General features: G+C 42.7%; 1 protein-coding gene across 3 annotated transcripts in view; it reads right to left on the bottom strand.

The window, feature by feature from the left end:
• The window catches only part of Clcc1 (chloride channel CLIC like 1), a 29,449-nt gene that overhangs the window by 10,728 nt on the left and 3,500 nt on the right, over positions 1-15,221 (bottom strand). For all 3 annotated transcript variants that reach the window (XM_045138672.1, XM_004658921.3, XM_045138673.1), the window contains exons 2-7: positions 9,734-9,873; positions 8,579-8,680; positions 6,099-6,206; positions 4,291-4,512; positions 3,934-4,074; positions 1,086-1,179 (exon numbers count right to left, since the gene is read on the bottom strand). In XM_045138672.1, coding sequence (XP_044994607.1) covers positions 1,086-1,179; positions 3,934-4,074; positions 4,291-4,512; positions 6,099-6,206; positions 8,579-8,680; positions 9,734-9,862 — 796 coding nt within the window. In that variant the 5' untranslated portion in view covers positions 9,863-9,873. The remainder of the gene's footprint in view (positions 1-1,085; positions 1,180-3,933; positions 4,075-4,290; positions 4,513-6,098; positions 6,207-8,578; positions 8,681-9,733; positions 9,874-15,221) is intronic.

Below are 15,221 nucleotides of genomic sequence, written 5' to 3'. Positions count from 1 at the left end.
CCTCCCGAGTGCTGGAATTAAAGGCATGCGCCACCACGCCTGGCTCAACAACATATTTTATAGATTAAGTTAAGGAGATTAAAGCTAAGACAGGTATCAATTATACATACATTCATTCACTTTCGCTCTAAGGACAACCTGGTGAAGAAAAAGGAGCACAGGATGCTTCAGTCTACCAGAGGAAGACTAACAGCATCAGAGCCAATGATGCACAACTGCTCTCCTTTCCCTGGGACTTCATGTGAGTTTACATGAGTAAGTCACTGAGAATCCTCTTATATATTCTCTTCTGTGGTTTGTTTTTGACAGTCCTGGGGAATCAAACCCAGGGAATTGCATATGATAGGCAAGCACTCTACTATGGTATATCCTTAGCCTTTTTTATTTTGGGATAGGTATTGATAAGTTGCTGGGGCTAGCCTCAAACTTCTGACCTTTCTGCCAGACTCAGACTCCTAAGGAGCTAGGATTACAACTATGTGTCACCACAGCCATGAAAATATTCTTATATTAAAGATCCAACCATGGAGGGCTAGGGAGAGAGCACGCTGGTAAAGAGTTTGCTTCTTAAACATAAGGGACCTGAGTTCAAGTCACCAGTATTCACTAAAGTGTGGCATGTGCCTGTAATCCCAGAACTGGGGAGGTAGAGAAAGATTCCTGGGGCTTGCTGACCAGCCAGTCTAGCCCACACGCTGAGCTCCAGACCAATGGACTAACACAAAGGAGGTGGATGGCATTCCTGAAGAGGACATCAAGACTGTTCTGTGGTCTCCACATAGCTACACACACACATACATAAATATAAGAATGACTCAATCACAGAAAGCCTCCCATGGCATCTTATCATTATTATTATTTGTGGTCTTTTGAGGTAGAGTCTCGCTCTAGCTCAGGTTAACCTGGAATTCACTATGCAGTCTCAAGATGGCCCTGAACTCACGGTGATCCTACCTCTGCCACGCAAGTGCTGGGAGTAAAGGTGTGTGGCACCCGCCCGGCCATTTTGTGATTATTAATGGTTTTTTTCATTCTTAAAAATTCAACTTCAAAAATTCAAATATTAAAATGAACAAACACCTTACCCCAGAGACTTCCAGTCCAATCCATACTTTCAGCACACAAGTTGTTTAACGGCTCCATCTTGGCAACATTAGCCTGATGCTGAGCAAAAGCTACCTAATAAACCAAGAGAAGGGAACCGTGAAAAGATGTAACAGTGAAGGCTTTGTTTGCACAGCCAAAAGTCCAAAGTACTCCAAAGTCTCTCTACCACTTCCATTTTTCATACAGGAAAACTGTAATAGAAGAAAAACATTTTAAGACTAGCTATCTTCAGCTTATGGAAAAGCAGTCTTTTTGTTGTTGTTTTCAGCTAAGGTCTCCTGTAGTCCACGGGGACCTCACTATGTAGCTGAGGGTGACCCTGAGTTCCTGATACTCCTGACTCCACCTCCAAAGTGCTGGGATTATAGGTGTGTGCCTCCAGGCCTGGCCAAAAAAGCATGGTCTCAACGCAACTAAAAAGGATAATGAACTAAGTGTGATTGCCTTTTGCATTCTCTATACATAATTATGATGAAGGAAAACCTTACTACAAAACCTATTCATGTTATCTTATTTATTAGAGAGAGGAAGAGAGACAGAATGGGTGTGCCAGGGCCTCTAGCCACTGCAAATGAACACTAGACACATGTGCCACCATGTGCAGCTGGCTTATGTGGGTTCTGGGGAGTCAAACCTAGGTCCTTAGGCTTCACAGGCAAGCACCTTAAACACTAAGCCATTTCTCTAGCCCCTACAAAGCCCATTTTTAAAATTAGTTCAAATATAGTTTGTGCCATGCCTGAAAATATAGCTACTACATCAAATGACTATTCATGTTCTTTTATAATTCAGGATAAAATGATGTTTAATCTGTATAGCTTTTAACATAAATGATTAATGAAAAGATAACATAATAACTGGGCCTCCATATCTACAATTCTGTATCCAGATTTGACCAAGTACAGATGGAAAATAATAGTTCAATAGTAACATGTAGAGACTTTGCTACTCCTAAACAAGCAACTTTAGTATAGCTCTGACACTATGTGAGACACTGCAAGTGATCCCAGGGGTGATTCAAAGTGTACGGGAGCATGTTCCTAGGTGAGTGATAAACACATATCATACATATTATATGCACATATCCACATATTATAAGAAGGATTTGTGCACATGCAGCTTTTGGTATGTGTGGGGAGGGGGCTCAAGAACCAACACTCTTCAGATATGTACAGATAGCTTGATAGCTTCCTTTCACCCAGAATCTGTGTAATAGATAATGAATTAGCTATAAATGTCAGAGAAATTACACCAAAAGACAAAGCTACTATATCAGGATGATTTAAGCTCACCCAAGGAATCTGATTGACCCTCACTCACCAGGAAGATCTAGATTCCCTCTAATAACTATACTATTCTGATATAGGTTCTGATATGTATATATATATGTATATTCTGATATGTGTGGAGATATATATATATATCTCAGAATAGTATAGTGTGTGTATGCGTATGTGTGTGTGTGCGCATGCGTGTGTGTATGTGGTACTAATCCTTGTAAACTTCTATAGTATGATCCTAATTTTGAAAGAGAAAAAATTGGAAAAAAAAAAACAAAACACATCAAACTCTCAGCAGTGGGTTGGAGAGAGAGCAGTTGAGGCACTTGCCTGTGAAGTCTAAGAACTCATGTTCAAATCTCCAGACCCCACATAACCAGAGACATAGTGGTGCAAACACGCAATGACACACATGCACAAGTTGGTACATGTGTCTGGAGTTTTTTTTGTAGCAGGCTGAAGGTCCTAGCATGTCCATTCTCTCATTCTCTCTCTCTTCCTCTTTCTCACAAATAAAAAATACATATATCAGCAGTGACTATTTTTATTTGGGGGGGGGCTGGAGTGTAGCAGCTAAGGCACTTGCCAACAAAGCCAAAGGACCCAGGTTCAATTCCCCAGTACCCACATAAACCATATGCACATGATGGCACATGTGTCTGGAGTTCATCTGAAGTGGCTGAAGGCCCTGGTGCACCCGTTCTTTCTCTCTGTTCCTTTCTGTCTAATGAAATAAATAAATAATTTTTAAAAAGTTCGGACTGGAGAGATTGCTTAGTGGTAAAGGCACTTGCCTGCAAAGCCAAAGTACCCAGAATCAATTCCCCAGAACCTATGTAAGCCAGGTGTACAAGATGGCAGTGTCCAGAGTTTATTTGCAGCAGCTAGGGACCCTGGTGCACCCATTCTTTCTCTCAAATAAATAAAATATTTTTTAAAATTATATCTTCTCTTTTCCAAATTCTCTTTAATGAACGTACCTAAATTTTCATTTAAAAAGCCCAACTCCTAAAGAACACTTTCTAGGGACTGGAGAGATGATTCAGTACTTAAGGCACTTGCCTGCAAAGCCTAACCTGGGTTCAATCCCCAGTACCCATATAAAGTCAGATGCACAAAGTGGCACATGCACCAAAAGTTCATACATATGTTGTGGCTAGAGGCCCCAGCATGCCCATCTCATTCATTCTTTCTCTGCTTATAAATAAGTAAATAAATAATTTTTCAAAAACGAATGACACTTTCTATCATTTCTAACAAGAATAAAAGGACATACCCCAAAGTATGAGCTCCTAAAGTTATGAATGTGTGTACTGACATGGTTGACTAGACATACCCAACAGTAACAGGCTATGAAGTTACAACTATGCTTTTCCCCACTAGCCAATCAAGAACCCCAAAATCACAGCTGACAATTACCAATTTAATTCCTCCCACTATGACCATCTCCAGTCCCTGCCTTCAACCCACAGCTGAGGCTCTAAGAGGATTATAGTCTTCTAATATGAATTTATATTTCATTTCTAAGAAAATCACGATTTAGTACCTTATACAGATATATCCAGTTCCATCCCAAACTGAATAGAAAACTGATAATCAAAATACGTTTCAACTGGGTATACCAGCGAACATACGTCCACAGCTCTGTAGCCACCAATACCACAATGCAAAGCAGACACAGAAGAACCTTAAAACAGAAATGGAAATCAGACTTGATGCTAAGTAATATTCCCCAGCAAAAAACCAAAACAAAACAAAACAAAAAAACCCTGACTGGAAAAAAACTAGACCCAAATGCACAAACTACATAAGTTGCGTCACTTTCTTTCCCCTTAATATGAGGCCCAAGCCCAGGTTAACATGGCAGTGGCATTTTAGGAAGCTCACCTTCATGCGGTCTTACCATGAACACATTATAGGGATCCACTCCAAAAGAATCTTCAAATTTCCACTTCCATGTTTTGAAATCATGAAACTTAAAATTGATCAAAATATCACTGAGGGCATCATCCAATGCTCCTGGTTTCCACTCCTCTCCATTGAGAAATTTCTGTATTTCTAATATAGTTTGTCTTTTAAGAATAATCTCAGCATCAAAATGCATATCAACTTTGCTTTCATCAGGCTGAATTCAATTTATGAAAAAAACAACAGAAAAGAGAATTTTATTGTTTCATGATTCAACAAGACATTAAGATTAAAACCAGTTTAGACCAAATACAGTGATGCACAACTGTAATCCCAGCCATTAGCGGCACATGCCTTTAGTCCCAGCAATCTAGAAGGTTTAGAAGGAATCCAAGTCCAAGGCCAGCCTAAGCCAGACTCAGTTTCAAAGAAACAAATAAAAAATACATAAATCAGTCAGGCGTGGTGGCCTATGCCAGCAATCCCAGCATTGGGAGATGGAGATAGGGTGATCAGGAGTTCAAGGACAGCCTCAGCTAAACAGTAAGTTGAAGGTCAACACAGGCTACATGAGTCCATCTCAAAACAACAAAAACATTAGGAGAGTACACAAATGAGAAGATCTGCTTTCACACGTCCTAAGTAAGGTATCATGGTTACACTGCTCGTTCACCACACCTTTCCCTTTCAACTACTTCTTACTGAACCATGATGACAGCCTAGCAGGTTGGTCAGCCTGTCCTGGGTTAACACAAAAGCCTTTCATTTCCATGTATCTGCTTGTGATCTGGCTGCTCAACTGAAAGGCCAGGTCAAAACAGAAGTCTAGCTTCTGATCTAGACCAATTCTAGTGAGAAATGAGCTGTGCATGTGTCACTTCTGTTGCAGTTACCAGCAGCCGATGCAAGGAGAACTACTTACTCTAGAGGGGAAGGTTTGATTCCCCAGGACCCACATAAGGCAGGTGGTACACAAGGTGGCCCATGTGTTTAGAGTTCATTTGCCGTGGCTAGAGGCTCTAGCACACCCATTCTCTCTCCCTCTCAAATAAATCAATAAAATATTTTTAGTTAGGTATATAAGTATGGTGTAAGCTATAAAATTATAAGATTTTTTTTTTTAAATTATAAGATTTCTTAATGCCTTGACTCTCCAAACTGAAAACCATGATTCTAAACAGAAAGCAATTTTGAGCTAAGACTATTACTCAGGAGTAATGCTCTTTCCTAGCATGGGCAAAGCCCTAGATTTGCTCTCCAGCACTGCAAGGAAATAATTAAAAAATAAATCTTACCATGATGAGTAATATGTGCATGAAACACAATTCTACACAGCAGCACCTACCACAGTAAACAGTGAGGAGAAAAACCGCTTGAACACACTTGTCTTTTCCTCAACACACGATGAATTCACATTTTATGGCTAAGAAAGTATAGTCATGGGAGAAAACAAGAAGCAGGGTTAGAGCAGGTCTGCCTCTCCATGCCCTCGCTTCCACTGCTAGCACAAGACAGAGCTGGTGGAGCTGTACGGAAACAGAAGAGTAGCTTGGACTGCCCGCCCCACCACACCACGGAAAAGCAGGAGGGCACCTTTACTCCTGTACAAACAGCTCTGGCAGAAAGGGTGAGGCAGGCAATGGTTAAAGCGCATGATGCTTTATTCCTTTTGTATCATTTAAGACCCTTCTACCTCAGACTCCTAGGTGCTAGAACAGCAGGCATGTTCCATCATGCCTGGCACCACTTCTTTTACAGTATTTGAAAAAAAGAATGAAAATATGTCTTCCATCATATACTCACTAGTCCAAGTTTGCCAGCTTCAATTAAAATCTTATTTAAGTATCTCCTAAAAACAGGATTGCTTTGACTTTCATAGTCTTCCTTTTTTTTCCTTTCACACTCATCAATCTGTAATCATACAATAAAGTCAACAATGTTAGCATCAAAGTTAACATGAGGAGAAAGTTCTATGCTGGGAGGTCATAAAGATTAAGGAACTGGTAATTTTTTTTTTCCAGGGTGTAACATTTATTGAGATAAGGAAGAGAGAAAAAAGAGAAGCCTTCACAAGCAGACGCTTAGAGATCCTGACTTGGACACATCTGGATCTCGATTACCAGTTTCCCAAGCGGGACACTTCACTCATTCACTTTAGCCATTCCCTTATCCTTGCCCCTTTCCCTCAGACACCATCATCGACCTAATCGATTTCATAACACTTACCTCTTCATTTTTGTCTCTTTGGGCCATCAGCATTACTGCATTTCTGCAACCCTCAAGGACGCTGTGCTCACTCCAGGCCCTTTCCACATCTGAGACAGTGGTTCCCACAGCAAAGAGTACATACACTCAAAACCCTTGCCACTCTACTTCCGGGGAGTGGCAGAGCATTTGCCTAGCAAGCAAGTCCTGGGTTTTGGTCCTGTAGTGGTTTGATTCAGGTGTCCCCCATAAACTTAGGTACTCTGAATGCTAGGTTCCCAGCTGATGGAGATTTGGGAATTAATGCCTCCTGGAGGAAGTGTATTGTTGGGGGCGGGCTTATGGGTATTATAGCCAGCTCCCCCTTGCCAGTGTTTGGCACACTCTCCTGTTGCTATTGTCCACTTTATGAGGGCCAGGGGTGATGTTCACCCTCTGCTCATGTCATTGTTTTCCCTGCCATCATGGAGCTTCTCCCTCAAGACTGTAAGGCAAAATAACCTTCACCCCCCCCCACAAGCTACTCTTGGTTGGGTGATTTCTGTCAGCAATGCAAACCTGACTGCAACAGACCCTAAGAACTAGGAAGGGTGGGGGAAAAAAATCACAAACAGACCACACAAAAATAAGAAAAAAATTCACAAAACAAGGGAACAGTCTACTTCCTTTAATATAAGTCCTGCTTTTCCCACATTTAAAAAATGGAGGTGCTAAAGAGATGGCTCAGTGGTGAAGGCACTTGGCTGCAATGCCTAATGACCTGGGTTCAATTCCCCAGTACGCACATAAAGTCTGATGCACAACGTGACACATGCATCTGGGGTTCATTCACAGCAGCTAGAAGCCCTAGTGTACCCTTTCATTCTCATTCATTCTTTCTCTCTGTCCTCTCTCTTTCCTTAGAAATAAACAGAATATTTAAAATTTTTTAATAAATAAATATATTTTTTAAAGTTTAACTTATAGTCTAGTAAAGAAATAGTTATATGGGGTTGAAGAGATTTCTCAGTGGTTAAGGCACTTGCCTGCAAAGCCTAGTGACCCAAGTTCGGTTCCCCAGTCCCACATAAAGCCAGATGCATTGAGCAAAACATGCATCTGGAGTTTGTTTGCAGTGACGGGAGGCCCTAGCATGCCCAATCACTCACTCTCCCCCACTTGCAAGTAAAATTTTTTTAAAAATAGTTACAATAATTATTACAAAAAATAAGTATTATCATAAAAATCAAGGGTCGGGCACGGTGGTTCACACCTTTAATCCCAGCACTTGAGAGACAGAGGTAGAAGGATTACCATGAGTTCAAGGCTAGCCTGGGACTATACAGTGAATTCCAGGACAGCCAGGGATAGAGGGAGACCCAACCTCGAAAACAAACAAACAAAAACACAAAAATAAATAAGAAAATAAAGCTGGGTATGGTGGCATACACCTTTAATCCCAGCACTCAGGAGGCAGAGATAGGAGGATTGCTATGAGTTCGAGGCCAGCCTGAGAATACAGAGGGAATTCCAGGTGAGTCTGGGTTAGAATAAAACTCTACCTCAAAAAAACAAACAAACAAAAAAAAGCATACACACATATATCTGTGTGTGTACACACATTTGCATAGTACAGAGAAACATAAATTAGCAAAAATAAGAGTGACTTAAAAAATATTAAATTTAGCAAAGCATGTTGATGCATGCCTTTAATCCCAGCACTTGGGAGGCAGAGGTAGAACAATCACTGTGGGTTCAAGGCAAGCCTGAGACTACATAGTGAATTCCAGGTTGGCCTGGGCAAGAGTGAGACCCTACCTAAAAAAAAAATAATAATAATTAACTTTATGAACAGAAAAAGAATCAGAGGCTGAAGAGTTGGCTCAGAGGTTAAGGTTGCTTGACTGCAAAACCTAAGTACCCTGATTTGATTTTCTAGTGCTCACATCAAGTCAGATGCACAAAGTGGCACATGCAGCTGCAGTTCATTTGCAGTGGCTAGAGGCCCTGGTACACCCAATTCTCTCTATATGCCTGCCTCTCTCTCTCCCAAATAATAAATAAATGAAGATTTTAAAATAAAATAAAAAGAATCAAACCTTGTGAGTTAAAGCATCAAGTCTGTGAAAACATTCTGATAATTCATCAGCATTTGATGAGTCAGGGCTCACATCCTTTTTCTCTGATGTATCGTATTTCACCTAAACAAAGCAGAAAGCTTTTATTTTTTTTAAGATTTTATTTCTTTACAACCCAACTGTATAAAGCTTCCAGTTAATGAAGATTAAAATTAAAGCTACCATTTTATTTGACGATTTTGTTCCTTACATTCTTTTGGACTGAAATACCAAAAGATAGCCTCAAATGTACATATGGAGAACTAAAATCAAATTGGCTGGTTCCTTAACGAACCTCATATTCGAATTCAAAACAAAAATAAGTAAATGGGGTGTAAAATTATCTTCAGTGAAGTGTCACAGTGGAGCGGGGATGGGAGAGTGATAGATGATCTGAGTTCAGCTCCCCAGAACCCACGTAAAGCCAGACACAAAAAATATGCATGCACCTGGAGTTTGTTTGCAGTAACAGAGGTGCTGGCAAAGCCAGGCTCTCTCTCTCTCTTCCTCTCTCAAATAAATAAATGAAGTGACTTTTTTTTCCTAGGCATGGTGGTGCACACCTTTAATCCCAGCACTCGGGAGGCAGAGGTAGGAGGATCACCATGAGTTCAAGGCCACCCTGAGACAACATAGTGAATTCCAAGGTCAGCTTGGTCTGAAGTGAGACCCTACCTCGTATGTCAGGCAGCCAGGGATATAGCTTAGTGGTAAGAGCCCTTCCTAGAATGTGTGAGGCCCTGGGTTCAATCCCCAGCATAGGGGAGAGGAGGAAAACAAGAAAGAAAAAAAGAAATCAGGAAGATTCTTTCCATGACTGGCTGCTAATCATTTATATATGATTCTCACAGCTCTGTGAAACAATAGCAAGATTGAATTATTCCCATCATGGGACAGATGAGGTCTTATCAGTGCATTTTAAAAATGAATACTGGGCTGGAGAGATGGTTTAGTGGTTAAGGCACTTGCCTGCAAAGCCAAATGACCAAGGTTCAATTCCCCAGGACCCACATAAGCCAGCTGTATAAGGTGGTGCATGTGTCTGGAGCTCGTTTGCAGGGGCTGGAGGCCCTGGTATGCCCACTCTCTCTCTTCTCCTTCTCTCTCTCTAATTAAAAATAACAATAATAATAATACCTGAGATTTTCTCATGGTTCCTGATGCAGCATCATAGTTAAGCATGTCTGTGGGGTCGATCCAGTCATCATCATGAGCATAGCCAATTACCAGCAACAGACACTCACAGAAGAGCAGAGAGCACAGCATCCTGAATCAGGCTAGACAGAGAGAGAGAATATGAATATGGGTGCATCAGGGCTATTTGTGCTGAAAATGAATTCTAGACACACGCACCACATTGTGCATCTGGCTTTATGTGGGTACTAGGGAACTGAATCCAGGACATCATGCTTTGCACAAAAGCTCCCTGAACCACTGAGCTGTCTCTCCAGCCCCCAAATAGTTTTCTAGTTGGGGAGAGAGCTCAGTCAGCAAGCCTGAGAATGTGAGTTCAATCACTATCACCCACACAGAAATGCACTGTTGGGAAGGCAGAGACAGGAGAGGTCTGGAGCCAGCCAGCAGACCTTAACTGGTAAGCTCTAGGGCAATAAGAGATCCTATCTGTCTGTCTCAATATCTCTCTCTCTCTCTCTCTCTCTCTCTCTCTCTCTCTCAGACACACACACACACACACACACACACACACACACACACACACACACACACACAGAGAGAGAGAGAGAGAGAGAGAGAGAGAGAGAGAGAGAGAGAGAGAACACCATTCCTAAGGAAAACATTGTTGTTCTCTGGCCTCTGTGCACACACACGTGCGCACACAAGCACACACATTTTTTAAATATCTTTATTTATTTATTTAGAGAGAAAGAGAATGGGCATGCCAGAGCCTCCAGCCACTGCACACAAACTCTAGATATATGTGCCACCTTCTGCATCTGGCTTACTGGATCCTGGGGAATCGAACCTGGGTCCTTTTGCTTTGTAGGCAAGCACCTTAACCACTAAACCATCTCTCCCACCACACACACTATTTTAATAGTACTTCCTTCCAGTGTTGATATAACACTTCCCAAATAACTAAGAAAAGTACATGCAATAAAAATGGGCCGGGCCAGGCATGGTGGCACACGCCTTTAATCCCAGCACTCAGGAGGCAGAGGTAGGAGGATCGCTGTGAGTTCAAGGCCACCCTGACACTACATAGTGAATTCCAGGTCAGCCTGAGCTAGAGTGAGACCCTATCTCAAAGAACAAAAAAGAAAGAAAGAAGGAAGGAAGGAAGGAAGGAAGGAAGGAAGGAAGGAAGGGCTGGAGCCGGGCATGGTGGCACACACCTTTAATCCCAGCACTTGGGAGGCAAATGTAGGAGGATCACCATGAGTTCAAGGCCACTCTGAGACTACGAGTAAATTTCAGATCAGCCTGGGCTACAGTGAGACTCTACCTTGAAAAACTAAAAACAACTAAGTGAGGTAGCCCAGGCCCAGAAAGCCAAACATAACATGTTCTCTCTCATAAGTGGATCCTAGCTACAAATGATTAGACTTCTGTGTGGGTAGGAAGAAAACTCAGTAGCAAAGGCCCTAAGCTAGAAAGGAGATACAAAGGGAATAGGAAGGAAGGGAGGGGGGTACTTAATAGGATGGTATTGTATATATGTAAGTAGAAGAATAGATTAATGGGGGTGAAAAGGCCTAAGTGAGGTCAGAGGAAGAAACTGAGTAAAGGAAAGGTGGAGGGAGGGCTAATCAAAATCTAAGAGGATATAAATAAATCATATGGAAACCTACTTTTTTGGACAATGGAACACACAGGAGCCATAGACTGTCACTAGAAAATTTTCAAGGCCAGGGATGGATTATCTTCTAGTGAGTTGTTGGTCAGGGAGGTCCCTGATGCCCCCAAAACATTACAGGCCATTGCCGAGGCTCTTGGTTGCCCACCAGGAATAGATGGAAAGACCCTATTGCTGAAGACTCCACATACTTGGGCTGCAAGGCCACTGAGAAATCCTGCTGGAACTGAGCTGAAAACCTCCTCCATGTAGTACAGCTGGCAGAAAGCTGGAAGAAGCCATTCTGCATGCAGTTCAATGAGAGAGAAATCACCAGTGAAGATAGTCAACAGTGGACACTGCAAGCCTTATATTTGTCCAGCCAGGCGGAATGAGCCAATGGGTGCAATAGAGGCACTTCTGTCATGGTGGAAACCAACTGCCCTCTAATTGGACTGGAGGCCCGCTCCATGGGAGGGAATACATCCCTTACACTGAAAACCTACAACAGGGTTAGTCATGAGTCCCAGGGGTATAACCTCTGCTGCTGTCTGGCTAACTGTATATACTATGCTTATCAAACTACCCAGTAAGCACTTCTCTTAATGTTCATACCTATATATTAATGCTACTCTCACTTTTGGTAGAGAACCTTCTCTTTTCAGATGGCAGTGACCTTGGGATGACTCAGAAGGCACCATGGTATTGGAAAGAAGTGACAGAGGAGTGCTCAGCACTGCAATATCTCTATCACACCTTCCAAGGTTCACGGTCCATTGTGGAAGAAGTGACGGAAAGAATGTTAAGAGCCAAAGGAAGGGTAGGACTCCTTACAACGTGCTCCTCCAGACACAAAATGGCCTCAATATCCATGACCTCACAGTGCCTGACACTTCCTACACAAGTCCACCATAATAGGAAGAAAAGATGATGACATCAAAATAAAAGAGAGACTGATTGAGGGGGAGGAAATATGATGGAGAGTAGGGTTCCAAAGGGGAAAGTGGGGGGAGGGAGAGAATTACCATGGGATGTTGTTTACAATTATGGGAGTTGTCAACAACAACAACAAAAAAAATGGGCTGGGGATGTAGCTCAGTTGATAGAGTGCTTATCTAGCATGGACAAAACCCTGGGATCAATTCCCAGCAAAGCATGAACAGGACATAGGGGTGCAAGCCATAAATCCCAGCACTTGGTGGAAACAGAAGGATCAGAAGTTCAAAGTCATTCTCAGCTACACAGCAAGTACAAGGCCCACCTGGGATACATGAGACTGCCTGAAACACACACACACACACACACACCCAAAACCAGCATGGTGGTGCGTGTCTTTAATCCCAGCACTCAGAAGGCTGAGGTAGGAAGATGGCTGTGAGTTTAACACCAGCCTGGGCCTACACATTAAGTTTCCAGGTCAGCCTGAACTAGAGTGAGACCTTACCTCAAAAGGGGGAGGGGGCTATATACTTATACATATAGATATATGTATACAAAATTTGTACATGAACGGGCATAGCCATTTTGAAAATGGCCAAAAAGTGGAAACAGCCCAAAATTCTATCTACGGAAGAATAGGTAAATAAACTGTGGTAAGAATGTTGTGCCAAGACCCCTGACCAGGAACCAAGTCCCCCAGTCACCCAGGAGTCACCCAGAGAACCGCCACAGACGCCGAGACACTCGAATGTAAAAGCAGCAGGTTTCTTTATTGCAAGCCTAGGCCTGGGCTCCGTCCCCACAGTGTGGCACAGCGGTAGTGAGGGAGAGAACCCCTTTCTTTTGGGGGAAGGGGTTCATATAGGAATTCGAGCAAAGAAGTAGGGGATAGATACATGATTGGTTGATTTAAACAGTTCTGATTGGCTTGGGGTTTCAGCGGGCAAAGTTGGGGGCAGGAGCTAGGGGCACTCCAGGCAGATGAAGTCATCTCCATTGTCCTTGAAGTGGAGATTCCTCAGATTCTTATCTAAGCAGGTGGTCGGAGGGCCCCCTCAAACCTCCCCCCCCCCCAGTGGAGTGTTTCTGCAATGTCCTTGAAGTTAGGGGGAAAGGCAGCAATTAAGCAAGCAAAGTTTACAGAGGCAAAAGGTCAGCACATTGGCTGGCTTAGTTCTCTAAGTCAGGCCTGGGCCTTTTTTTTTTTTTTTTTTTTTTTTTTTTTTTACTTAAAATGGTCATATTTGGTCTCACAAAACCATACAAGAAAAGTGAAACCTTGCTACAGGATGAAGCTGATCTCAAACTTCTGTGCTCAAACAAGCCTCCTGCTTCAGCCTCCTGAGTAGTTGGCACTACAGGTGTGCCCTAGGGCACCCAGCTTCTGAAGTGTACACTTCCTTTGTTTAAATTTATTTATTTGAGAGAGAAAAGGGGAGGGAGGAGAGGACAGGCACACCATGGCCTCCAGCTGCTGCAAATGAACTCCACATGCATGCGCCACCTAGTCACCTGGCTAACGTGGGTCCTGGGCAATCAAACATGGGTTCTTTGGCTTTACAGGCAAGTTCCTTAACCGCTAAGCCATCCCTCCAGCCCAAGTGTACACTCTAAATTCATAAAGAATATTTAGTCTATGTCATGGAATGAAGTATTACTTAATTTTAGCACAAAGCCAAGAAAATAAGTGAAGCCTAGTACTTTTAACCAAACTTCCCCCTCCCAAATTTTTTACAAAATAGCTTTCATTTTAATAGGTTAAGATTCAAGTAAGGGACAGATTCCAAAATCATTCAGAGAAAAGAACTTGCCTGATCAAAATATCTTCTGCCCAGTGCAGCAGCCGCCAGCCATGTGACCGCTTACCTCTTGAATGCAGCCGTTTAGACTGAACGTTTCATTTTAATCCTGAAGATACGGAACATCTCCACCAGCACAGAATGTGAGTGGAACCCCGAGATAAGAAAGGCCTGGGGTCTGTCCTTAACCAGCTTATGAAGTCTGTTTGTAAAATTAAAAGTAAAACCAGCCCTACATTACACGCTTCCCTATCTTCCCCGTACCTTCTAGCAAAACACAGGGAGATGAATGAACCCGTTATTGGTCTTTTTTTTTCGATCAGTTCAGGGCCTCTCGACTGTGGCTATATATTGGAATCACTTGAGGAGCTTCTAATACTCAAGTTCTAGCCACTTCCCAGACCAGTTACATCAGCATCTCCAGGGCCAGACCCCAGGCACTGGGGAAAAAAAAAAAAAAATCTTTAAAGCTCCACAGGTGATTACAATGTGCAACCGAGGTGGATAACCTTAACACCTGTGAACTCTTCCCCAGATCTAAACTCACCTTTCACCTACCTCTTCCCCTCCCCAAGCTCCAAAGCAGAAAATGCAAATGATTTAAGCTAGAGCAAGGACTCAAAAGTTAGCAGTTCAAAGAGTGAAGGAAGCCTATCTGCTGAGGATTTTACCAGTTAAGAGTTCATGGAGGAATGAAGATAATGGAGCCTAAAGTGCAGCTGATATTTTAGGAGTGCAGGTAAGGAGGAAGAGCCAAGGCTATGCTCCAGACATTGCAATGCAAGAATGGATATGGTGGGGCTAGAGACAGGAGCGAGGCTGTTACTGCTAACTGCACCCACTAACCATAGCTCCAAAGAACACAGGAGCTGCTGCATCAGATAGTGTCCACTGTGCAGGTACCACTCAGTTAAGGTACTTACCTGTGACAACTAAGGACCCAGGTCCGATTCTCCAGTACCTACATAAGCCAGATGCACAAGGTGGTATATGTGTCTGGAGTTAGTTTGCAGTGGCTAGAGATCCTGGCACACCCTCTCTCTATCTGCCTCTCTCTCTGCCTCTCTCTCCCCCGCCTCTTGCTCGTGCGCTC

This window comes from Jaculus jaculus, chromosome 19, assembly GCF_020740685.1.
Source record: "Jaculus jaculus isolate mJacJac1 chromosome 19, mJacJac1.mat.Y.cur, whole genome shotgun sequence".
NCBI classification, from domain to species: domain Eukaryota; kingdom Metazoa; phylum Chordata; class Mammalia; order Rodentia; family Dipodidae; genus Jaculus; species Jaculus jaculus.
This window is presented reverse-complemented; position numbering and strand designations above follow the sequence as displayed.